Source organism: Bufo gargarizans, chromosome 1 (assembly GCF_014858855.1).
Source record: "Bufo gargarizans isolate SCDJY-AF-19 chromosome 1, ASM1485885v1, whole genome shotgun sequence".
NCBI lineage: Eukaryota > Metazoa > Chordata > Amphibia > Anura > Bufonidae > Bufo > Bufo gargarizans.
In genome coordinates this window covers 149,475,403-149,503,294 of record NC_058080.1, presented here as the reverse complement: position 1 = coordinate 149,503,294, position 27,892 = coordinate 149,475,403, and the positions used below count along the sequence as shown (strand labels likewise).

Sequence of the window (27,892 nt, the reverse complement as noted above, 5' to 3'; positions counted from 1 at the left end):
TTCACATTGCATAACATGCATAACATGCAACTTCAGTGTCAGATGGAGAGTCATTTCCCTTACTTAGAAAAAGAAGCCACAAGGAAGCATTCAGCAGCCGCAAATTCCTGCAGCCGCATTCTATACTTCAATTTCTATATAATATTTTTTCACATAAAGGTGAGAGGACTTCGTTCTACATATCAGCTATCCATCCACTCTATTTTTTTATAAGTTAACTTTGATTTATTGAAATCATAGATCACGACAAGATTTTAAAAAGTCATGCTTTTTATTGAGTATTTTTCCTGTCATTTCAGTCATTAATAAATGGCAAAGTGGTCAAAATCATCTGAAAATCATGAGGAAATTACATGTCTTGACCAGCTAGAGAACAAACAATGGGATAGCCAGACAATGAAATCCTTAATCCCATGTAAGTATTTCTTATGTTATAATTTTGATTCAGTATTGAGTTTTGAATAGTTTTTCAGTATAGTTTTGTATTATTATTATCATAGTGTTCGAAAATATTTTGGCATCATATAAATAATGGGTTATAAATAGTTCATCAAAAGAGTTCATTTTCTGTGGGTGTTGGATATCTAGAATTGCTTTCTGGAAAATCATTTAATTTGATGTGTAACATGCCAAAATACTTGTCCATTTATTCGCTTTGTGTTGGCCAATTAGCCTAGGCTACATCTTTAAGTAGACATACAACTCTTTGAAAAGTGAATCTATTTTACAGTATCTTATATTTATAAATTAAGAATAAAAAAAAGCATTCTTATTTTCAGGCAATTGCATGAAAAGTATTGAAAAGAAACTGAAGATTGCATTTGCAGCTATTGTAATATTGTATATTATTGTCCTGGGCCACCTTGTCTTCTCTATAAAACTACAAGGTACTGTAAAACTACTTGTATAATGTAATTATGCCAAAAATATCTTAAATGAGTTTTCCACAGTATAGGGGATAAGTGACTCATAGGTGGGTGTCCAAACCCTGGCGATTATGAAAACAGACGTACCATGTTACACCATTTCAATGAAGAGGCAGGCACTCATTTCTGCTACCTCTATGGACTGGCAGAGATAGCCAAGCACAGTATTCAGGTATCTTCAGCAGTCACGTTGAGTAGAGTGGCAGTAGACATGCATGACCACTATTCCATTCAAACTGGGAAACATAAGACCCCTATTCCTATGATTGACAGGGATCCCAGTGGTCGAACCCCCATCAGACACTGATTCCCTTTCCTGTGTATAGGGGGCTAAGTGTTAATGTAAAACGATCATTTAAAGGAGATCCACCTAAAAGAAGCATATAAAGGCCATCTAGTATATATGAAAATTACATATACGCAAAGATATGGTCTCAATGGCACAGGACAAAGACTGAGGCTACACTATTCATATGTTCTGAACAGCAAGTCTCTAAGTACAGTATTTATGCCAACTTTATAATAATGCAAACTGGAGAGGACCTCTATTCAAGCACAGGAATGACATACAAACACATGCAGATGTTGCCTCTGGTAAGATTCAAGACCAGGACCCAAGTGCTAACCACTGATTTAGTAGTATACCCATCACAAGCATCATAAGGTATACTGGTCTCTAAGGGTGGTACCATCTTATCATGGGTAACCCTGGGTCTTTTTTTTTTTTTGTTAATCACTTTTCAATAATTTTTATTGTTTTTTGTATTTTGTATATACAGGGTGGCCCATGAAAAAGTAGCCCGTCTCCATCGATAGTATGACAAAATGATCAAGCAATTGGATTTTTTATTTTTTATTGCAAAATATGCTGAAAGTGGTCCCCATTTACCTCTATGTATCTTTGGGCACATCAGATTATGTTGGCTGATACTGCTTGCAGTTCTTCAACTGTGATACTGCAGAATAAAAAATGTCCTGCTTTTTCCAACAAGATGGGGGAACATGCTGCACCTCGCTGGACTCACTAGCACGGGTTCATGAACTGGTTATGGATGAGCGAACTGTGAGCAAGGGGTAATGGCCACCTTGTTCCCTAGACTTTTTCACATTCGATTTTTATCTGTGGGCAAATTTAAAACAAAACGTGTTCGCTAACAATCCACATCCCCTGGATGAACTCAAGGAAAACATCACAAACACTATCCGCAGCATTACAAGCAATATCAGCCAAAAGAATCCGACGTGCCTGAAGATACAAAGACGTGAATGGGGACCACTTTCAGGTAATAAAAAAATATAAATACACTTTTTCGTTCATCTTGTCATACTATCACTGGAGGTGGGCTACTTTTTCGTGGGCCACCCTGTATATGCATATGTATATACAATAAAATATCCACTTTTTCCAATTTTGAACAGATGTACAGTGTATATACAGTTAGGTCCAGAAATATTTGGACAATGACATAAGTTTTGGCATTTTAGCTGTTTGCGAAAACATATACAAACAAACATTATATAATCAATATGGGCTTAAAGTGCAGACTCTCAGCTTTAATTTGAACTATATATTCACATCCTAATTAGAGGAAGGGATTAGGAATTACAGCTCTTTAATGTGTAGCTGCCTCTTTTTCAAGGGACCAACATTAATCAGACAATTATCTCAAAAGCTATTTGATGGGTTGAATGAGCTATTCCCTTGTTAATCCATAATCAATTAAGCAGGTAAAAGGTCTGGAGTTCATTCCAGGTGCAGCATTTTCATTTGGAAGCTGTTGCTGTGAACTTACAACATACAGTCAAAGGAGCTCTCAGTGGAAGTGAAACAGACCATCATTAGGCTTAAAAAAAGAAGAAATCCATCAGAGAGATGGTAGAAATGTTAGGAGTGGCTAAATCAACAGTTTGGTACATTCTGGTAAAAAAAAAGAACGCACTGGTGAGCTCGGGAACTCAAAAAAGCCTAGACTTCTATTTAAGACAACAGAATGATTGCAGAATCATTTTCATGGTGAAGAAAAACCCCTTCACAACATCCAAACCAAGTTAAGAACACTCTCAAGGAAGTAGGTGTATTAGTATCTAAGTCTATTTTAAGGAGCAAATACAAAGGGTTCACCACGAGGTGCAAACCATTCATCAGCCTCAAAAATAGAATAGACAGATTACACTTTGCCATAAAACACCTAAAGAAGCCAGCCCAGTTCTGGAACAGCATTCTTTGGACAGATGAAACTAAGATCAACCCATACCAGAATGATAGGAAAAAGAAAGTATGGAGAAGGCTTGGAACAGCTCATAATCCAAAGCACACTATGTCCTCTGTAAATTATAATGGAGGCAGTGTAGTGGCATGAGCATGCATGGCTTCCAATGCCATTGGATCACTTGTGTTTATTAATGACTGAAAAAAGAAGCAGCCAGATGAATTCTGAAGTGTACAGGGATAGACTTATCTTAAATTAGTCTAGCATTCCAGCTCCTGATACCGTAGGTTGAGCAGCCCCACTGTCAGCGGGGCTGGTAGTCATAGAAACAGAGCGACGCCACCATAGTGTGGCCAGACATGTCAGGTAAGTGCGTGACATTATATATATATATATATATATATATATATACACGGTATAAAAAACTACTGGCAGCACCACCTTTGAAAAAAACAAAAGCGGGTGCAAAGTACGGTAACTGGAGCTTACCCACTTGTAGACAATAGAAAAAATCGGACAGCACTCCAAACGGTTTCTTCAGTAAAACAGGTAGTGTTTATTCACCCATGTGGTGGCAGCAAAAAAGCGACGTTTCGGCTCTACATGAGCCTTTCTCAAGCTTGAGAAAGGCTCATGTAGAGCCGAAACGTCGCTTTTTTGCTGCCACCACATGGGTGAAGAAACACTACCTGTTTTACTGAAGAAACCGTTTGGAGTGCTGTCCGATTTTTTCTATTTTATATATATATATATATATATTGTATTTTATCCTGATAGTATGACTGCAGTAAGAATTAAAGTGCAGTATAAAAATGTGTATAATTTGAGCTTGTTTTGTCCTCTGTTTTGCAGAACATGTTGCTGTTTCTGAAGCAGGGGAACATATTGTACAAAACAAAATTCATGCTGAAAAATATCACAATGAACTAGAGACAAACAACAACTCTGATTACACTCAGCTCATACATGACCTACTGCAAAACTCCTCAGATTGCAAAGAACAAGCCTCACTCAACTTGAAAGAGCTGAAAACCTTAAATGCAATCTTAAAGAGCAATAGACTACAGTGTGAAAAAACGGAAAATAAAGTACAAAACATCTTTAATACGGTTGAACACTTAACAACTTCATTAGATGATAGCAAAATGAAAATGGAATATATAAATACAACAATCTCTGAAAAGGTCTATTTAATGGAGGAGGTATGTTCATAGCATCTCTATAGGAACTGTGGCCACACAATTGTAAAATATTTGTAACCAAGACTTTTGCAAAGTTGATCCATTTCTTATTTTGGAGGCTCTAAAAAATAAAAGTGGGTTACAATAGTGAATGCAATATGTAGTAGGTAGAGGTGAAAATATTAGAGAATTTGATTACAGTGCTTTATGTTTTCCAATAAATTGTTAAGGGGCATCTGTCAGCAGATTTGCACCTATGAAACCGGCTGACCTGTTACATGTGCACTTGGCAGCTGAAGGCATCTGTGTTGGTCCCATGTTCATATGTGCCTGCATTTCTGAGGATAATGTTTTAATATATGCAAATGAGCTTCTAGGAGCAACGGGGGCATCGCCCTTAGTCATAGAGCCTCAGCTCTCTCTGCAACTTCCGCTGTGCCCTCTGCACTTTGATTGACTTTAGGAGGTCAGGGCCAGGTGTGATGAAGTTATCATTGCTTGGCTCTGTCAAGCGAATTGGGCAGAGAAGTTGCAGAGAGAGCTGAGCCTCTAGGAGTAATGACAACACCCCCGTTGATCCCAGAGGCTCATTTGCATGTATTAAAACTTCATTTTTCTAAGCAATGCGGGCACATATGAACATTGGACTAAAAATGGATTTACGCGGGATAAGCTAAAGCCGATTTTAGAGAAGGTAGCGTTCCTTCCGGACATTCAGCTGCTCACTCAGTGGAGGAGAAAGCTGTACTTACGTAAAATAATCACCAACTTGAAGACAACCGATCGCAATAACAGCTGCATTGTTTCTGGGCAACAAATTGCTGTTTAGATGGTACAATCTGCTCCCCAGAAATTATATTTTAGGTCTACATGAACAACAGTTTCACCCGATGAACGAGTTTTTACGCTCGTCCATCAGTTGATCGGTTGCACCTTTAGATGAGCAGATTGTCGGGAATGAGCGTTCGCAAATTCCTGAAAATCTAGCCATCTAAATCTACCTTAACACAGACGCCTTCAGCTGCCAAGAGCACATGCAACAGGTCAGCCAGTTTCATTGGAACAAATCTGCTGACAGATGTCCTTTAAGCTTAAACATAGAAAGGAAAAAAAATAATCAGTGCAACTTATGAGCTAATATAAGTGGAGAGGTTCCTCAAATAATAATATGGTTCTTCATGATACGTTCAGACAAGTGGACTGCCAAACTATTCTTTACATAATTTACACAGTCTTTAACACACAGCATTATTTTTATGGAATAGTGGAAATTTTTTAAACACTTTTTTTGGGAGTAAACACCCAATAAAAGGAAACATAAATGAAATAATGATTCTTGTGTTTGGCTGAAAAGAAAACTGTCAGAAAAACTGTATGTGTGATTTCAGGCATAAAGAAAACTTGCTTTTACAAATAATGTTTTTAACTTTTTTAATTACTAAACTGTTTTCCTTAAAGGAAATTGGGCAACAGTACTCATATTTTCAGAATGCCACAAAAGAATTTACGGATGTAAAGCAAAAATATATCATCCTAGAACAAGAAATGAAAGAGGAAGTAAAAACGCTGAATAAAATCACAAATGACCTCCAATTACGTGACTGGGAGCATTCAGCTAAACTGAACAATTTAACAATAATTCAAGGTAAGGTCTCTAAGAAACACAAGAGGAGCACTTGTATGGGTCAAAGCTTTTTATTTATTTTTTCTTTTGAATACATTTATTCATTATGAATTAGGTATGACATACAACATTTAACATGAGCACACATACTTATCAAGCAATAAGCCTCACAGAGCAGCTTACATAATGAATACATTGTATAGTTACAATAACCAACCAATAGACCTGTAGATTATAAACACCTAAAACTTTATAACAACAGAACTGTAGGCAAGTTGGGGGATGTGAGTTCAGGAGAATGAGGGTGTCTAAGACCCTCGCAGAGCAAGTCATAGCATAATGTGTGACCAATGGTCACAAACATTGATTCTCCATTAGAAGATGAAGAAGAAGGTGGGAAGGAAGGACTGCTGAGCCCTAGTCAGAAACATGTGATTGATTGGTGTCTGGCCTGAGATCACTTCTGAAAAAGTGGCCACTAGAGGGAGCTAAGGAGCTTACTGCATACACAATAACACAGTTCTAGTAGGCTCTTAAGCTCCCTCTAGTGGCTGAGAATCTGCATATAATGTTTTACCTAAAAATGATAAGATGGTAAAACGTGTAGTTTTGCTATAAACTATTACTTTATTGAGCTAGTGTTTTAAGAAATATTTAAAGAGGACCTTCCACCACTCCTGACTTGCCTGCTTAATAGCATCATGCATTCCCCATGTAATAATAATACTGCAGCATCTATTCTTATGGCTCTATATTGTGCCATTCCTTTATTATTTCTACTAGAAGTTATGAATGAATTGCTAGTAGTCTGCAGTAAGGGTACAGAGGGGAGGTAACCAGTTGGGGGGGTGTACCTGCACAGACTTATTCTATCCAATCAGTGCTACCGTTTTCAGACCGTGCAGGTACACACCCCAACTTGTTACCTCCCCTCTGTACCCTTACTGCAGACTGCTAGCAATTCATTCATAACTTCTAGTTAAAATAATAAAGGAATGGCACAACATAGAGGCACAAGAATAGATTATCCAGAATTGTTATTACATAGGGAATGCATGAAGCTATTAAAACAGACATGTCAGGAGAGGTGACAGGTTTCAGAACATACAGGCATGCTAGAGATACCTTTACGTCGTTTGGCTCTTTATCAAATGTCCAGGAAAAACACCTCCTAATTGCCTAGCGGGGCAGGCTTTGATTTTGAAAGAACACAAGCCTGCCACCCCTTCCCTGCTGTCTGCTCCTAAGTTCCAAAATCTGTTCCCTCTCCACTCTCATGATGACGCAGCGCTTCCCTGCTGTATGCAGTGTGACCATGTATTAAACATTCTTTTCCTGGATATTCCATAAATGGCCAAATGACATGAAGGTATGTGTAGCATGATTGTACAATGTCCTGATGGCCATTACTGATAGATTAGGAAACATCTGGTGTGGGGAGCCAATGGCAGGTAGTGACGGGGACCAGCCTCTCTAGCATCGCAAGTGACACTAGGGAGGCTCGTCCCCGTCAGAGCCTGCCATTGGCTATTCGCCCCCCTGACACCATATGTTTTCATCTGAGCATGGGAGGAAACAGCAGCGGCAGTGTGGGGACCAGAAGCAACGGGGGAGCACTTGTTAGTGTCGGATTACCCCTTTAAGGTACACTAAGGTAAGTCTTCCTAGCATTTGGAAACCCATTTTATGCTGCCACTAGGAGAAAATCATTGCATATGGATTTAATATTTATTTTATGGGGGCAGTAAGCTCCCCCTTGTGGCCACTGCAGGGAAAAATAATGTTACCATATAACTACAGTATATTGCTGGCTGTATGAAAATAAAATAACATTATTGATACATTTTCTCATTATCCATGCACCATCCTAAACTATCAGGAATACCAGGTGTTAATTATGCTTACCATGTAATCATTAAAAGGGTTGTCCGGGATCAATTTTTTTTTTAAGTACTCACTGTTAACAGGTGATTCTAGGTCCCCCCCATATGTTTTAAGGTATTATCACCATTTCTACACGGCTCCGACTGTCCCCCACGCACTGTTTACATCTCTGTTTATTTTTGTCTAACTTCCTGCCGCTCTGCACTGTGGGTCCCAGCGCAGCGCGGCATTACGTGCTTTCAGACGACTCTCATCTCTGCTGTGACTCCGCCCCCTCATTGTTATTCCGCCTACTGCCACACATCGCCACATCCTCCATGCATCCGCCCCCCTTAAATCATATTCCGTATAGTTCCCTTGCCTCATTCATTGTAAACAACACGCCCTGCCTGGTGACGTCATGGGACTGGAGGGGCATGGCTTAGCGCAATCTGTTGCCACCGAGGTACCGCCCCTCCGAGCACTCTGCATAATGCCTGCTGCTGATGGTGACATCACCGGGCTCCCTGCGAAGTGGAAGAACCGGCTTCGCTCTGCAAAAGGGACCCGGTATGTCACTGAATGTGAGAAAAGACTCACTTCCGGCTGAGAATTTGCATAATGAATACGGGACATCAGAAAAGTATGGGAAGGGAAGGACAGTCATGTAGGAGATATTTATGTCCTTGTTAAACAATTAAACCAATGTCCCCAATCCCGGACAACCCCTTTAATGAATTCCTTGACAGTCCATATGATGAGGTGTGGCATTTTGCATTCTCAACCATGGGTACAAATATGCTTGGACGCTCCTTTGTGAAAAATCTTCAATCCATTAACTCCTATATATACAGCTTTCTATATTCCTACTCATCACTATTACATTTTATAGCCTTGTTTTCTGCACATCAACGCTTCAATGCTACTGTAATGCCAGTATGATCAGTTTGGTCTCTCATAGCTCTCTGCACTGGTTTTTATACATGAGATCAATTTCGTATTGCTACAGGTATTGCTTAATTCTAATATGTGATATAGAAAAGTTATAATACCAAAAGCAAAAATTGTGATGTTATCCTTAGAATCGGCTCTATGGGAAGAGATGATTGGTTCTTCACTTTTTTGCCATAGTCTTTACGTGATTTTTTTTTGTGTTTTATAATTTAGGTCCTCCTGGTCCAAAAGGAGAAAAAGGAGACAGAGGCTTAATAGGAATCAATGGGATACCAGGAGCAAGAGGTACACTAGTTAATGCAGTTTCTGAACTAGTTTAGAATTGTGATGGCATTAGCACTTGAAAGATCAAAACTGAAGAGGTAGGTGACATAAATGGTGAGAGCAATATCATAGTTACATAACTGGTAAGGTTGGAAAAATACATTCGTTCATCAAGTCCAACCTATAGTCCTACAGTGCTGATCCAGAAATAAAAACACTATGGGGTTTGCGGATGCTAATTGCACCATAGTTTTTTCATAGTTTCAAGGGAGAAAGGTATTTTTCTGGCACCAAATATGGCAGTCATAAGTGATAATGAAAAATAAAATCTGCCACTGTGTAAATTCTAGGAATCATTAGTGCTGATGTAAGGAGTCATTAAAATGTCAGCATGTAAGTCAGAACTTTACGTCATGCAAGTGGTTTCTTATCATACTGCTTTTCCAACATTTGCACACATTGACAGCAGTTGAGCCTGTGGCTTAATTGCTAAGGTATCTGCCTCATATACAGCAGGTCTTGGGTTTAAGACCTGCAGTAGACAATCTGTAGAATAAATATGAATACATTTTTTAAATACACTAGCTAGATCAGAAATTCAAATGATGTTTGATTTTGATATCTGATTTTCTTCACTGGTCAATGTCACAAAAGTTTCAGACACTGTATATGCTAACCTGATCACATAGAGAAAATCCACCCATTGACGACAGTTGAGCCTATTACTTAATTGCTAAGGTATATATCTCACAATCAAAACCTGCAGCAGACAATCTAAAAAAAAAAAATAGAAAAAAAATGTTTTAAATACACTAGCTAGATCACAAATTTAAATGATGTTTGACTTTGATATCTGACTTTCATCGCTGGTCAGGGTCACAGAGAGTATTAGATACACTTAATAGGGGACATTCTGACTCTCTGGGAAAATCTGTACCAACAAAGTGACACACATGATCTACCCCACATGTATTGATCTTACACAGGTGTGGCTTATTACAAAGTGGAGTTGTTTCACTGGAAAGATGTGTAGTTTAAATACAATATTGTGCACAGAAAAATGTGCCAAAAATTGCTGACCAGTGATTAAAGTCAGATATCAAAATTGAGTATCATTTCAATTTCTGATCTAGCTAGCATACAGTTGCAACAAAACGTATGTGAACCCTTTGGAATGATATGGATTTCTGCACAAATTGGTCATAAAATGTGATCTGATCTTCATCTAAGTCACAACAATAGACCATCACAGTCTGCTCAAACTAATAACACACAAAGAATTCAATGTTACCATGTTTTTATTGAACACACAATGTAAACATACTTTTTCCACCTGCACTGTGAATGTTTACATGGTGTGTTCAATAAAAACATAGTAACATTTAATTCTTTGTGTGTTATTAGGTTAAGCAGACTGTGATTGTCTATTGTTGTGACTTAGATGAAGATCAGATCACATTTTATTTGTGCAGAAATCCATATCATTCCAAAGGCTTCACATACTTTTTTGGGCAACTGTATTTCAAAGTTTCATTCCTATTTTCTAGAATGTCTGCTGTGAGGCAGGTACCTAAGCAATTAAGCCACAGGCTTAACTGCTGTCATTGGTAGGATTTTCCAGGACTAGTTGATATAGTTAACAAATACAATATTATGTAACTGTGACCAGATGTGAAAGTCATATATCATGTGAGTGTTTGATGTGAAACCTAGCTAGCTAATACATTCAGTATGACTATTACCCATGTGAAATGTCAGATATTGTCTTAATCGGTTAATATAATATAAGCACTAGTATGTGTGGAAACAGAAACTGAATGATATCTTACATTCTAAATGCATAGTTTTGTGCAAATTTGGTCTCCATACTAATGTAAAAGTATCGGTAGCAGAGAACCACAGAAGTGTACAACCATTTACAGGGCAGAAATAGCATCCTTGAAGTGAAACCCTGAGCACCAATAATTGACCAGTGACATTCCTAGTTCTTCTATGCCAGTTGTATACTTTTTTGGATCAGAGGGTAAACATAAAAGATTACTGAAGGAGTCTGTGCTAGGACACTGTCACAATGATCTCAAAGCAACACACTACATGCAACTATTGTTTATTTGATTAGATAACCAGGCAGTAGTATATAATAGACAAACAAACACACACAGGTTTGGTTATTGAGTAGTCACATATTACAGTGATCACCTGTCATGTCTTAAAGGGAACCTGTCATGTGGATATTTGATTATAATCTAACTAATTATATACAATCATTAACTACTAAAAAGTACCTTAGATGTATTCACTTACTGGTGTGACAGATGGTTACCTCATAATATACACACAAAGATGCCGCATGCTAATGAGCTGATTCGAGTCCAGCGTGATGTCATTGAGTCCAGCGTATATTTAATTCAGAGCTATAGCCACTCCCCTGCCCACCTGCTGCTGGTTCATATGGAAACAAACTGTCATTCAGCAGCAGGTGGGCGGGGAGAGACAGGAGCTCATGAATATTCATGACTCATCATTATCAGCTGGAGCTTTTCAATACAAGATGTTGGCAGATTGACTTGGTCAATTAAAGAAAGTGACCCAGCATTTTGCTAAGAGAATCAGTCACTTATTTATGTTGCCCTTAGTTAGGACACCATAAAACTGGTGACAGGTTCCCTTTAAGGGGCCCATTAGCCTGGATGCTCCAAACATCTCAAGCTTGCACCCTTAATCCCACAGGCAATCATCGCTCCTCTGCCAGCTCTACAGGTCCCGGTTCTCCCTGCATCAACTTTTGTTTAGCTGCTGCTAATTGCTAACTGTGATTGGTGACCCACTGACACAACACTTCTGTGGCCATTCATTGGCTGCTGCGGTAACATGACCCATATCAAAATGGCTGTGAACATGAGGAGACCGAGGACCTGCAGACCCGTGGGTGACAATGGATCAGAGGCGTATGATTATAACCAAAATACTTCTCAATAACAATGAGAAAATCATGTGTGAGCACCAACTCGATAGATCCGATAAACAACAACACACATATACGTAAATCACAAAATATTTTATTAATTCATCACATAAAAGACAAAACCATAGACATAAATAAGTATATGAATAGCAGCAGTAATGTGGCAGCACTGCTAATCAGCGCCCCACCAAGGTTACACAATATGGATCTATCCCCCAAGCGCACATCACCTACTAGTCTGAGTAAGCCACATGGCTGAAGCGAGAAAACTTCTCATACACAGGCCAGGTGGAAATGTGGGCTTTCAGTGATAATACAGTTGTTACCATGCTGGCTGTATTGTAGGTGTGAATAGATGCAGTGTGTGGATACTCCACCCCAGCAGCAGCTGAATAGCATGCAACATGCATCCAACACATAAGAAATCATAACCAGCATGGGAAACACATATAAGAAAAAGTAAAGGGGAACAAACCTTGGGACCTTGGTGAGCGCACCCCTGACGCGCATTTCAGAAGCTGAGCGAAACGCGCCTCAGGGGTGCGCTCACCAAGGTTTGTTCCTGCTGCTCTATGATATTGTCTGCCTACCTTTAAGTCTTCTGAAATAATGACCCCTAAATCCCTTTCCTCAGATACTGAGGTTAGGACTTTATTTAGTTTTCCTAAATCCTTTGCCATTTGGTGTATCCCTCTGTGTGTAGAATGTAGTATAACTGTGTGTAGAATGTAGGTGGGCCAGTCCTTGAGCCTGTCGGTGTTTTCCAAAGTGCACGGCAGCGCCGACGTGTGGAGCTGTAAGTACGGTCCAGGACAATATATGTCCTTTACGGCCCACTGGGTAAATGTGGTTCCTGCACAGCCAAACCAGCAACTTGGCCAGGTGACGCCGCTTCCGCCTCCACGTTCTCACGCCATTGGTCCTGCGACAATGTCCACCTCTGCCTCCTTATCCTCCATGGTGTCCTCAGCCTCCACTGCAGGGACAATTCACAGTGCCACTCCAGCATACCACATGTGCAGGGCACAGCAGTGTCACGCTGGTCTACACCTTGTTTGCTTGGGCGAACAGAGTCACACAGGGGAGGAACTGCCCCGTGTCCTTCATCAAGAAATCGAATCCTGGCTTTTTCCGTGACAACTGAAAATCGGAACCATGGTGACCAACAACAGGAAGAACATGGTGTCGGCACTGTGTCAAGGAGGCTTGAGCAATGGGCCCTGCATGGCGCACGTGTTCAATCTGGTTGTCAAGCGGTTCCTGAAGTGTTCCACTCATCTTAAAGACATCCTAAAAATGGCCAGGAAACTTTGCATGCACTTCAGCCACTCGTACACTGCAAAGCACACCCTCCTTGAGCTTCATCGGCAGAACGGCATCCCCCAACATAGGCTGATATGAGATGTTTTCACCCATTGGAATTCCACCGTCCATATGTTGGACCGACTATACGAACAGAGAAAGGCCATAAACGATTTCTTGATGATCCAAGCGGACAGGAGTACCCCTCTGTGTAACTTCGATGTCAGCCAGTGGCAGCTCATGCCTGACACCTGCCTTTTGCTCAGGCCCTTTAAGGAGGCCACGTTATCTGTCAGTCGCCATAACTTCAGGATGAACAACGTCATTTCACTGATTTATGTCCTGGAACTGTCACTGTCCCTCAGGTGACTGATGTCAGGAAATCAACAACCTCCTTGATTTCTCTTGATTCAGTGTTAATAGGGTTAATGACCACTTCCCTTTTCTCAGCTGTTGCTCAGTGGTCATCACTTCTACCCTTTACAGTCTCACCCCACCCTTTTGACTATGCGGTAGATAGCTTCATTTGGGTTTGGCTGAGCTTGTGCGAGATCCTCTCTGGTGTTCCTGTTCTTCCATCTCTACAGATGTTAAGTGTTGCGTTTGTTTGTATTTGTTATATTCCCTGTTGTTGTATTTGGGCCTGAGACAGAGACTTCCATTTGTCCATCTGGGGAGGAATGGGTTGTCTCTGATCTTATACTTATTCCAGGGCCTTATAGGGAAATCAGGGCCTAAGTACAAATCTGTATGCAGCTCTGCCTAGGGCCACTATGTGTCTGTTTTGCATGGGGGTTTCCAGGCAGTAACTTGTGTGCTGGCTACCTGGGTGTGGTTGTTTGTACTGTGTCCTCTATGGGTTGTGGGCATCAGTACTCATGCTCTGGTTCCAGTCGGTGTTGATGCGGCAGGTAAGTGTGTTGTATGGTGTGCTTACCTGATCCAGTTCTGGTATACAGTCTCCACTTTTTCCTTTCAGCTAGGCTGGTGCAGACTCCTGTTCATCCGTGTCTGGGATGAACAGGTCGTCTCTGCCCTTTCTTTATTTCAGGGATTATCAGGGCGACTCAAGGACCTAGGTTTACTGGGTGTGATCCGTCCTACCATCCAGGTCCATTCATACGGTGAGTAGTTAGGGCGAGGATTAGGAATATTATAGGAGGTGACCTGCTCCCTTATCCCAGCCTCTGGCCTGGTTGCTTGTCCATCTGCTTTAAATGGTATGGTGGGAGGTACTGTGACAGTATGTCCAACAGCTAGATAATTAACCCCTCCGGCACCAGACAGAAAAAGGCCCTAGGAGAAAGGAGGAGGCACCTACATGCTGGAACCACAACATGTTGCCGCAGGCAACAGCATGCATGGCAACCGTGTCACCGCGCACACCAAAGGCCGTGACAGGCGATGAGGAAGATGAGGCAGAGGACCCAGACACACCATGGCAGTATGCAGTGGAGATAGAGGAAGGGAGCCCTCCGAGTCACTTGCACAAATGGCCCAATGCATGCTCACTTGCTTGCGTAGTGAAAGCTGAATTGCCACCATTCGGCAGAGGGATGAATTCTGGCTATCCACCTTGTTGGACCCTCGCTACCGGTTCAAAATGGGGGCCTTTTTTACACCCGTTGAGAGGGACGACAAACTGAACTACTATAGAGACATCCTACGTAGTAAGTTGGCTGCTGCCTATCTGCACCTTTGTCCATCCTCTCGAAGGTCTGACTGGGGGTGCCCTCTGTGTTCTGCCATGGCTGCTGTGGTAGGGTGGGGGGGTAGGAGCAGTTCCAGCTCCATTAGCAGCAACTTGAGTCTAGAGTCGCTGATGAGTAACTTTCTTCACCCGCCTAGTGAAGAAACTACTCACTAGCAGCAACAGCAGCTAGACCTGGAGCAGGACCTGAACCAGCAGGCGGTGGCATACTTGGACAGCACCATGCCACCCCACATTTAAGATCTGCTGGACTACTGGGCTGTCAAACTGGAATTGTGGCTGCAACTGGCAGAGTTTGCCCTCAAAAAGCGGTCCTGCCCGGCCAATAGTGTTGCATCAGAGCGGGTGTTTAGTGCGGCGGGGGCCATAGTTACCCCAATAAGAACTCGCCTGTCCACCCAAAATGTGGCGAGATTGACCTTTGTCAAGATCGTGGATCAGCCAGGATTTCAACCCACCAATGCCTGATGCATCAGACTAGACCATCATGGTGCCACACCAACACTTTGACAAAAGAGACAGGTTTCTTCTGGCTAACTGCCTCAGCTACTATTGTGATGTTGCCATCCACCTGATGCTACACATCTGATGCCAAGTTCTCCTTCTTTCACTCACCATCTTCAGCTGGTACTGATATTGCCACCCACCTCCCCACTCTGTCACCGGGTCACTCTGTGGTCTCCTGATGCTGCTGCCACTTCCAAACTATGTCACCTTGCCATTCTGTGGTCTCCTGATGCTGCTGCCACCTCCACACTATGTCACTTTGCCACTCTGTGGTCTCCTGATGCTGCTGCCACCTCCACACTATGTCACCTTGCCATTCTGTGGTCTCCTGGTGCTGCTGCCACCTCCACACTATGTCACCTTGCCTCTCTATGGTCTCTTGATGCTGCTGCTAGCTCAACACTATGTCACTTTGCTACTCTGTGGTCTGCTGATGCTGCTGCCACCTCCACACTATGTCACCTTGCCACTCTGTGGTCTTCTGATGCTGCCGCCACATCCACACTCTGTCATTGGGCCACTCTGTGGTCTCCTCATGCTGCTTCCACCTCGCCACTATGTCATAGGGCCACTCTGTGGACTTCTCATGCTGTCCCCACTCTCCCCACTTCATGACTGGGACACTATTTAGCCTTTTGGCCTGGCTGACATCATCATTTATTTGACCCTTCTTCCGATCTGTCAGAAGGAAGGAAAAAACGAGACGCAAAACGAATCCTGTCTATGTAACGGTTGTAAGCCAGAATTGGCTTATGATTTGGTAGCTAAAAGCAGGAGTGGGTACAAAACACAGAAGACATGCAAATATTCCATTCACATGGCATCTCTGTTTTTGATCCACTGCTTTTTTTTTTTTACTTTTGCAAGGGGGGCTCTACTTGTAAAAGCAATAAATAGAACAGGTTCTGTAGACATCTATGTGGAATCAACTGACGACGGTGTAAAAGGAGTGCGCTTCTTCTTGACCTTTAAGGCTGAGTTCACACTTGAGTTATTTGGTCAGTTTTGCCCAAATATGTGAAGTGTGCAGTGATTCTAAGAGCGACGCCTGTCATCTGCATGTCAAACTGACTCACAGTATTATTTCACTACCACAGCAGACTCCCTATGCATGTTACTGCAAGGCACAGTGTTCTACACCACTATAAAGGCTCTCTGCAGCCAGGAAATAGCAGTTTTTTAATGTGATTCGCCACAAATAAATTTGGATCGAACCTGATTGAGAAATTCGCTCATCTCTAAACTATGTACGGCGCTGTGCTTGGTGAGCTGTGAGAAGGCAGCAGTGCTCATAGTAGTGCCACTGCCTTCTCAAAACAGCTGATCAGTAACAGTCTGTACAAAGAAGTAATGGTAAACTGTATGGAGCATGTCATAAGCCTTCAACATGGATTTTATTGTGTTTCTAGGAGATAGTGTTACATTTTCACCTCATATTGGCAAAAAACACTTAGTGAACTTATCTCTGTCTCTAGCATGTGTCTCCATGCCACAGGCTATTCTATCATTCTCATTTCTGGTCTGGATTATATTTTCTTGCCAGATAAATAACATTAGTGCTTGACAGGCTTAACCTCTGTTCACACACTATAAAATGATGGTGTATAGTGAGTCATATGAGTCACAAACTATAAAATGACAGCATGTCACACTAAATTATTTAACTATTTGAGACACAGGAACACAGAGGACAGCTCGTATTAGTTAACATTCCTGATTCTATTTGTCCATGGTGGTGGATAATTGTATTGATTGAGATATAGATGAAATATTAATGCAGGTTTCAATAAGTACAATAAATAAGGAGATGTATGGGCTTAATTTACAACATATTTTATATATAAATAGATATATACACAGAATGTAATTAAAAACAACATTCAAAATTATTGTGCACGTTTTCGTTTACAGGTTTAGGTGGAATAAAGGGAGAGCAAGGGATAATTGGAATGCCAGGATTAAACGGACTGCCAGGTGAGCATGGTACAGTTATATATAGGATGTATGGTATGACATTATCTACAGTATTAACTACATGTAAATTTAACTAAAGGGGTATTACCATCTGGGACATTTATAGCATATTCATAGAATATACCATAAATGTCAGATGGTTTTAAGAGATGGGACCCACACCTATGTCCAGATCAGCGCCCAATGCCAATGGAGAGGAAGATGTGCATGTGCGGTCACCCCCCATACAACATCATGGGACTTCCAAAAATAGTCGGTTGGCAGTGTACTCACTGCTATTTTTGGAAATTGCATAGCAGTGAATGAAAAGGACACTGCACATGTACAATGTGCTCTCCATTCTATCTGGAGCAGGCAGATCTCTCTAACACCCTATAAAAATGCCATGGGAATACCCCTTTAAGCAGATTTGTAGTTCAGGGTCTTTTGAAATTGCAAGAAAAAATTGTGGTTACAATTTTTAAAGAAGTTGTACAAGATTAGAAAAAGGAAAGAGACTGGTATTATCTGATGAATGCCACTCTTGACCATAAGCTGTGGCTGGCATTGGAATTTGTATGGGGCTGAACTGCAACACTACAACTCAAGGACATGAGTGGTGATGTCCCCATGAAGCACAGACCCTTTTTTCAAGAGTTCCTGCAGCATTCTGTATTTATTGGTGATCGGACTCCAAGGTGTCAAGAGCTCTTTAGGCATTGTCCACACAGATTTTTGTGAGGACTTTAGTGATGGAGCTCTGAACTTCAATGCTGTATAGTGTCATCAAAACTCAGGGCAGAAATGTGGAAATTTTGATTCATTTCAGAGGATGTATCTTACTAAAGAAATATATCTGAAATGTATTCTTTGAACTGTTTCATAGACAATTTAATACAACTACTACTTTATAGAGAGGCATACACATTTAAAAAAGAGAAAGATGTAGCTCCACCAGATGCTGTATTATGGAGGCATTTCCCACAGAGACATTCTATAAACCAGTGGCACATGGCTCAACATGACCATGGGGAATCCGGGTGCTGCTCTGCCACATGTGTGAAGTATAGAAATGATGGCAGACTTGATCATAGGGCTGTATACAAATGCATCCACTCCTCAGTGGATCTCAATTAGGCTGGCCAATCACCACACACAAAATTTCAAGCACTTGGGGCAGTTTTTGGCTGCCTAGTTTTTACAGGTAAGGCTACTTTCACACTAGCGTTCGGGGCTCCGCTTGTGAGTTCCGTTCAAAGTCTCTCACAAGCGGCCCCGAACGATTCCGTCCAGCCCTAATGCATTCTGAGTGGATGCGGATCCGCTCAGAAAGAATCATTCTGGCAGCGTTTGTCCACCGCTCCGCTCAGCAGGCGGACACCCGAACGCTGCTTGCAGAGTTCGGGTGTCCGCCTGACCGTGCAGAGGCAAACGGATCCGTCCAGACTTACAATGTAAGTCAATGGGGACGGATCCGTTTGAATATGACACACTATGGCTCAATTTTCAAACGGATCCATCCCCCATTGACTTTCAATGTAAAGTCTGGACGGATCCGTTCAGGCTACTTTGACACTTAGGAATTTTTTTTACAATATAATGCAGACGGATCCGATCTGAACGGATCCACCGTCTGCATTATATGAGCGGATCCGTCTCAGACGGATCCGCTCTGAACGCAAGTGTGAAAGTAGCCTAAACATGTTAAAACGTGTATCACTTGTAAAATTCACATGGCCAAAAAAACACATCACAAAAACATTGGCCACACAGCAAATTACTGCAATGTGTAAGCCGAGCTTTAGAATTTTCCTAATTCATTCACACACAGTCTAGGACAAGTTACGAATGTGTATATTCCTGAAATATTTTTGAATACTAAGAGAATTTTTTTTATTGTAGGGCTGCCCGGTGTTAAAGGTGAGAAAGGGGAAAGCGGACAAGTGGCATCACCAACCAAAACAACTCTGTCTGCATCTCCATCTGTAACGAGGGGTATGAAATATTTCTTTTAACTATGGATTGATATTAGGATTTTTGTATATTGGCATGATAGCTTATATTTCTACAAAGATTCAAGACTGATAGGATCATCCTTTATGATCTAATATGATCCAGAAACAAGTGGGACCTTACAGTTGTCACTTTGTAAAACAATTATTACAAAATAAAACAAGTTAAAAAACAAGTTAAAAAACACAAGTAAAATACATCGATATTACCACAATGGGGTAGATGGATATAGATCAATGTCCATAAAGGGCTATTCAATCCTCTGGCATGAGTGGTGTCTAGAGTTCTTTATAGGGCCTTCTGATATGGCCTTAGTTTCCAGCAGAGGTCCACTATGACCACAATAATAGGTGATAGATGTTATAAATGCCTATACAGCTCTGAAGAGGATTCTTGCGATCGACTAATACTTTTAATATGTCGAACTTCAATCCCGAAGTATTTTTTTCGGAAGAAAAGGATAACGGTATTCTCGGCTAATCTGCCGCTTACCTCCTCTTTGTAGGAATAATCCACGTGTGTCCGCGGTATTTGTCAGGGAGCGGGTGAGAGATACCGGGTGATGTATGAGACACCGGCGTCTCACGTTGCTCTCCTCGATGGCCGCGTTCAGTAGTCCTCGCGGAATTGCACTTACGTGGCTTCCTGTTTAGTCCGGTAGTGACGTCTTTCCTATATTCGATTCGAAGATTTGGAAATTTGATTTTTCGAATATTAAAGTCTTGTCTGCATGGCCATGCGACTAAAAAGATTTCGACAGGTGTATGGCGTTTACCCAGACGCGTTTCGGGAATTGTAACTATCCCTACCTCAGTGGTTGTCTATTACAAGGGCACTGGATCAGGTAGACCACACCGGTAGAGTTGCACGTAAGGCAGGGGACTTGGATGGATTTATAGGGGTTTTTCAAATGCAGCAAATGTATTGCATGCAAAATTAACAACAAACCCCGTAAGACTACCACAGTCCCCTCTACACAGAATACATTTGTCTGGGATATCAAAGACTGCCTTACGTGCAACTCTACCGGTGTGGTCTACCTGATCCAGTGCCCTTGTAATAGACAATACATTGGTAGAACTAAACGATTATTAAAGACGAGACTGGCTGAACATATAGCCAACATCAAGAAAGGTTATGAAAAATATTCCCTGTCTAAACACTACAGGGAGGTCCATAACAGTGACCCGGCCAGTCTCGTCTTTACGGCGCTGGAAAAGGTAGACCAACACTGGAGAGGAGGTAATTTCATCAAACAAATGTCCAGGAAGGAGTCCCGGCGAATCTACGAGTTTGGGAGCCTGTTACCATCAGGATTAAATTCGGAGCTGGAATTGTTCGCCTTTTTGTATGGGGGTGTCCCCGGTTCAATGGAGGGTCGTAGGTCTGGACGTGTATCAGCACTGCAACCCTCCCTCGATCTGAGGCCTCCTGCCGACTCCACCACTGTCACTATTGTTGTTGTTACTACTATTGTTGTCACTACCATCACCATTATTGTCATCATCAACACCACTGTTATCTTCCGAAAATGAAATATTTGTGTAAGCCCAATATGTGGAGTATAGTGTATCATTAATTATCAGTACCCCACGTTGAGACTGCAAGAAACAATCCACATTTTTAATAATTAAATATATCTTGTTTTTATTATTTTTAATATTTAAATATATATATTTTTTAATATTCAAATATATTTCCAACATTTTATTAAAAGATTTTACTTAGTGTAAATTATTGTATTATACATGATGAAAAAAGGATGTATCCACAAATGAGGTATTTGACGAATGTATTCTCCTCCCTTAATATTCTATTATTTATATATGAATCTGTGAGAAAAGTATAACAAAGAAAATATATCTAGAAATCATCGAAAGTTGAAGGAGAAAAAAAGGAAAAAAATCGGAGGTCTCCGATAAATATAAACTTTAAAAAATCGGATGTCCTAGAAATCGGAGGTATCGAATTTTACAAAATCGGAAGTACCAAATCCCGAGGTTTGGTCCAGGTTTTGACGACAGCTCTGTGGAGTATATAAGGTGTACACAGACAGGTGTAGCGTAACCACTGAGGAAGGGATAGTTATAAATTTCTGAAACGCGTCTGGGTAAACACCATACACCTGTCGAAATCTCTTTAGTCGCATGGCCAGGCAGACAGGACTTTAATATTCGAAAAATCGAATTTCCAAATCTTCGAATCGAATATAGGAAAGACGTCACTACCGGACTAAACAGGAAGCCACGTAAGTGCAATTCCGCGAGGACTACTGAACGCGGCCATCGAGGAGAGCAACGTGAGACGCCGGTGTCTCATACATCACCCGGTATCTCTCACCCGCTCCCCGACAAATATCGCGGACACACATGGATTATTCCTACAAAGCGGCAGGTTTAGCCGAGAACACAGTTATCCTTTTCTTCTGATAAAAATACTTCGGGATTGAAATATTAAAAGTATTAGTCGATCGCAAGAATCCTCTTCAGCGCTGTATAGGCATTTATAACATCTATCACCTATTATTGTGGTCATAGTGGACCTCTGCTGGAAACTAAGGCCATATCAGAAGGTCCTATAAAGAACTCTAGACACCACTCATGCCAGAGGATTGAATAGCCCTTTATGGACATTGATCTATATCCATCTACCCCATTGTGGTTATATCGATGTATTTTACTTGTGTTTTTTAACTTGTTTTTTAACTAGTTTTATATTGCAATTTACTTTCAATAAATGTGTGCTTTTTGGTAGAGTGCTCGCCCAAACACAATTCTTTATTCCCAATCTAGTCCTGAGAGGTAGGGTGTCCTCTCCCTGGGTTCGTAGCACCATACCATAGGCTATATAGGAGAGTAGCCACCACCACCACTACAAATTATTACAAAATGTTTGATTACAGTATACACCACCAAAATATTTTATGTCTGATGATACAGTAGGTCCAGATTCTTTTTATGTGATTGCTAAGGTTTTTGTAACTTCTATTTTGTTTAATGGGGACACATTCTGCACGTTTGGCCTTTTCTTCTATTGCTAACAGACCAACTGACCCTTTCTATTATTTCCATTTTGTTGATGTGATAGCAGTTCAGTTTTTATCACAGTTCAAATGAAAGCCAAATGCCAAATAGTCACTTGTCCACACTGTCCCGAATACCTTCAGGTATATCATGCGGGAGTTCTGCTCTTGCTTTTTCCAGAGATTGACAATCTGCCCAGAGACTAATATCAATCACATTAGTACACAACACTTGTTTTAAATGTCGATATATTCTAGAAATGTAGGTGTACCTACCTACAACCACCTGATATACAGGTAACATTCTTAAATTGTCTGGTTTACAGATTCTAATGTACGACTTGTTGGTGGGAGAATTCCTAATGAAGGAAGAGTTGAAGTGTTTCATCTTGGAGAATGGGGTACTGTGTGCGACGATCATTGGGATCTAAAAGACGGTGCAGTGGTATGCAGGATGTTGGGATATTCAGGTGTTTTTCAAGTCATTCTAGATCAGAGGTTTGGCCAAGGTAAGAATGTTATAAACGGATTTCTCATTAAAGGCTTTGGAGGCAATTTTTTTTATTATTACATTTTATTCATGTGGGGCTAGAGATAGTTTAATTTCAGTTGGTCTTTATTTTTGCTTTACAGCCTTCAGTTTGGGTATATTGTATCTGCAGAGTATCTTGCTTTTTGTTTTACACTGGTCTACTGTCCTGACTGCTTATGTATAGTCCTTATCTCTGAACTCCTGGTAGCTCATTAACACTGATTTAAGCCATATTCCTATCATTTTGATAATAATTTATCTATAATGATTGTTTATGAGATACCAGGAGTTCACAGATGAGGGCTATACATCGAGCCGTAACAGCAGCAACCTGACTGTTCTGTGTAAAACAGAAAGCAAGATAGTCTACATACAGGTACAGTGGATATAAAAAGTCTACACACAAAAATATAAAAATAAAATAATATGGTTGCATAAGTGTGGACACCCTTAAACTAATACTTTGTTGAAGCACCTTTTGATTTTATTACAGCACTCAGTCTTTTTGGGTATGAGTCTATCCGCATGGCACATTTTGACTTGGCAAGATTTGCCCACTCTTCTTTGCAAAAACACTCCAAATCTGTCAGATTACGAGGGCATCTCCTGTGCACAGCCCTCTTCAGATCACCCCACATATTTTCAATCGGATTCAGGTCTGGGCTCTGGCTGGGCCATTCCAAAACTTTGATCTTCTTCTGGTGAAGACATTGCTTTGTTGATTTGGATGTATACTTTGGGTCATTGTCATTCTGAAAGATGAAGTTCCTCTTTATGTTCAGCTTTCTAGCAGAAGCATGAAAGTTTTGTGCCAATATTGACTGGTATTTGGAACAGTTCATATTCTCTCTAGCTTAACTAAGGCCCCAGTTCCAGCTGAAGAAAAACAGCCCAAAGCATGATGCTGCCACCACCATGAATTACTGTGGGTATGGTGTTCTTTTGGTGATGTGCAGTGTTGTTTTTGCGCCAAAGATATCTTTTGAAATTATGGCCAAACAAGTTCAACCTTGGTTTCATCAGACCATAACACCTTTTCCCACATGCTTTCCCACAGACTTCAGATGTGTTTTTACAAAATTTAGCCTGGCTTGGATGTTTTTCTTCGTAAGAAAAGGCTTTCGTCTTGCCACTCTACCCCATAGCCCAGACATATGAAGAATACGGGAGATTGTTGTCACATGTACCACACAGCCAGTACTTGCCAGATATTCCTGCAGCTCCTTTAATGTTGCTGTAGGTCTCTTGGTAGCCTCCCAGACCAGTTTTCTTCTCGTCTTTTCATCAATTCTGGAGGGACGTCCAGTTCTTGCTAATGTCACTGTTGTGCCATATTTTCTCCACTTGATGATGACTGTCTTCACTGTGTTTCATGGTATGTCTAATGCCTTGAAAATTCCTTTGTACCCTTCTCCTGACTGATACCTTTTAACAATGAGATCCCTCTGATGCTTTGGAAGCTCTCTGTGGACCATGGCTTTTGCTGTGGGATGCGACTAAGAAAATTTCAGGAAAGACCAACTAGAGCAGCTGAACTTTATTTGGGGTTAATCAGAGGCACTTTAAATGATGGCAGGTGTATGCTGACTCCTATTTAACATGATTTTAAATGTGATTGCTTTATTCTGAACACAGCTACATCCACAGTTATAAGAGGGTGTGCACACTTATTTTTTTCCCTCCACCTAAAATATTTCAGTTTGTTTTTCAATTGAGTGGTACAGTTTATAGGTCACATTAAAGTTGGAAGGTTTTGAAATAATTTATCTTTGTCTCATTTTTTTACTGCACAGAAACCTGACATTTAACAGGGGTGTGTAGACTTTTTATATCCACTGTATATGCTGAAATGGAAGGCTGTGGAACAAAAACTGCCAGACATTTTAAATAAAGATATTGAGGTTCTCATCTTTTTTACAATAAATTGCTTCTATCTGCAGCACAAAGCTGATACTAGGGCAAGTAGACTGAAGGTGGATTAATACACGCCCACTAAATGCACAAAAAAATAATAATGAGATAAAAATATCCATGCTTTAATTATTACATTAGTAACAGTGCCATAAGCAACTGCATTGTATGGTATAAATTTGTAATAATTTTATTGCAGATGGTATTTGGACAATAATCTGTAGGGAATTAAAATTCCTCATTTACAAGTGCTTGAATGTTGTGAGTAGACAACACACAAGTTGATGCATTATGTTGATGTGACAGCCCAATTATGTCTAATGACGTCTTTGGGTTTCTATTGACAGTTGTAGAATGATTTCAGCTTGAAGAATTATTGGAATATTTATGCTCTGCATTAACTATTAAAGCCTCATTTCTCCACAAAATACCCTTTAACTATCTAATAGAATCCCTAGCTCCAAGCATTGCTCCACGGAAGCCACCTTGTACCAATCTCTTCCAGGCCCTTATTTAAAGGGGTTGTCTAGGACTTAAAGATTGGTGACCTATCTACAGGATAGGCAATCAATATCAGATTGATGGGGGACCAGCTCTGGGGAATCCTACACATCAGATGTTTGATGGGGCGACAGAGTCTGAGTGAACTCTTCGATGGCTTGTGATTTCTTTTTCATTAGTCAAGTTAAAAAGGATCTGTCATCAATCTAAAAAAAAGTGAGATATTTATATATTCTAGCTGGCCATGCTTCCTGAGCATAGCATGCATTCAGTTATGAATATGCACCCCTCCCCATTCTGCAGGAATGTCCCCTGAGATTTCTGGTAACACACACACATCAATCATAAGTGGCTAGCCACAGAGGTGTGGCTAGTTACTTCTCTTCTAAGGGATGTTCTGATGTTCTCCGTCACACAGCCTTCTGATGCAGCATGATCTCATGAGAACCAGGACTTCTCACGAGACTACGTTGTACCATAGCTTTCAACGGGAGAGTGTGTCACTCAGACTGGAGTGAGACGTCAAAGGGCAGCGCATATACATAAGTGAAAGCATGGCCAACTAGAATATATAACTTTCTTATTGTTTAGAGACTCTTTAAGCTACAAAACAAGGCACAGTGGTTATACAACTTGCAGTGATTCAACAGCTGATTGTCAGGGTGCTGGGAGTCAGCCCCCACCTATTGAATACTAATATAACCTATATAGGACATCAGTATTTCATTTAAATCATTGTCTGTGGGTTTGATAGGTGGGTCTGTCAGGAAACTAAGTAGTCACAGAGACATAACGTGATGTGAAAGATGCAAAAAAGGACATTTAGAGCAGAAGAAGTAATCTGTTTATCTGGAACCACGTTGGAGGTCTTCTAGTGGTTTTGTGGACCTTCAATTTAATTCTCATGTTTCTGCAACCTATTGAAGGCGATTACAATTCACAAGTTGATTAAAGCATTAGCCTGTCACACAACAGGCAGTATTTTCTGATGTATTTATACCATTTATTTAGCAAATTCAGATTAATCTATAATTGTAAAAGATGCTGGTATGCCCTGTGAGGAAACATTTTAGTAAAGTTATCAGATACCTGAGTTAGGGTTGTTTTGGAATAGTAGCAAAAACTTGCAAGTAACATTTGTGCCGAAAAAGACTCAAGAATCGCCATAAAGGTGGAGAAGACCTCTTAGCAAATATCATGGAATAGAATGCAAGCTAATTATGGTCCCAAGTCTGATCACCCAGGAAATATTGGCTAGGTGTTTGTCCCCTCCATGTCCCAGATGAAGAGAGGAGTTCTGTACAGGTTCTTGCCACCTAGTAGTAAAGGGAGCAATACTAACAAAAGCTGAGCCCCCCTTTTTTCAAGGATCCTATAGCAACCTCATGGTTTTCCACTATGATAGATATACTTTTGCTCAAAAATATGATTGTTTGGTATTAGCAAGTTTTAGTTTTGCACTAGCTAAAGTGAAAGTCAGTGATGCGTGATTTTCTTGTGTGAATAACTGAATAATTATTTTGCATACAGGAACTGGCCGAATATGGATGGACGATGTTAACTGTTCTGGAACAGAAAGCTCCATCAAAGAGTGTAGAGCCAGTCCCTGGGGAAAAACAAACTGCAGTCATCGTGAAGACGCTGGAGTTCAATGCACTGTATAAACAAAGAATTCTTCACATGTACTGACAATGCTTTCATACTTACCAATAAACTCGTAAATAGCTACAGAGGAACAGTATAGCAATTATAATATTATATTCACCTACAATTGTAACATTTCAAAAATTAAAAGATTGAAAATGGCTAGATCTGTGCATGTGTATGTCTTGAAAAAGGAGCGTGTTTTACAGTCGAAGAGGGAGAATAAATGGTATTAATTCATACGCACATACTAGCTGTTGCTGATTCCCTTAGTGACCAGCCTGTTTTGAGCCTTACTGGCCAAGCGTTTTTCTTTCTTTTTTCATCGTCGCCTTCCAAGGGCTATAACTTTTTAATTTTTCTGCCTAAATAGCTGTATGAGGGCTTGTTTTTTGCAGGTTTTTTGCAGGACAAGTTGTAGTTTTAATGGCACAATTTCTGATTAACTTTTATTAACTCTTTCTGGGAGGGACATGGGAAAAACAGCAATACTGCCACTGAGTTTTTTACGTTCTAGATTTTACGGCGTTCATTTTTTGGCATAAATAATATAATAACCTATCTTTATTCTCTGGGTCAGTACAATTACAGCGATATATAGTATACATATAGTTTTTTTATGTTTTACTACTTTTGTTCAGTAAAACCGCTTTTTTTTTAAAAAGGAATAAAATCTTTTTGCATTGCCACTTCGCAAGGCCCATAAGTTTTTTATTTTTCTTTCTATGGAGTTGTGTTGCTTGTTTTTAAGTTTTTTCAGTGGCAACTAAGTATAATTTAGCAATTTTTGTCTTTTTTTATTTTTATTT

General features: G+C 40.5%; 1 protein-coding gene across 1 annotated transcript; it reads left to right on the top strand.

Moving 5' to 3' along the window:
• Window positions 1–27,246, top strand: MSR1 (macrophage scavenger receptor 1). The gene is made up of 10 exons (XM_044299520.1): window positions 1–159; window positions 300–415; window positions 780–887; window positions 3,989–4,338; window positions 5,776–5,962; window positions 8,972–9,043; window positions 17,419–17,481; window positions 19,363–19,455; window positions 22,822–23,004; window positions 26,970–27,246. The coding sequence occupies exons 2-10, from the start codon at window positions 310–312 to the stop codon at window positions 27,101–27,103; spliced, it is 1,296 nt and encodes a 431-aa protein (XP_044155455.1). The 5' UTR covers window positions 1–159; window positions 300–309; the 3' UTR covers window positions 27,104–27,246.
• The last annotated feature ends 646 nt before the right edge of the window (window positions 27,247–27,892 follow it).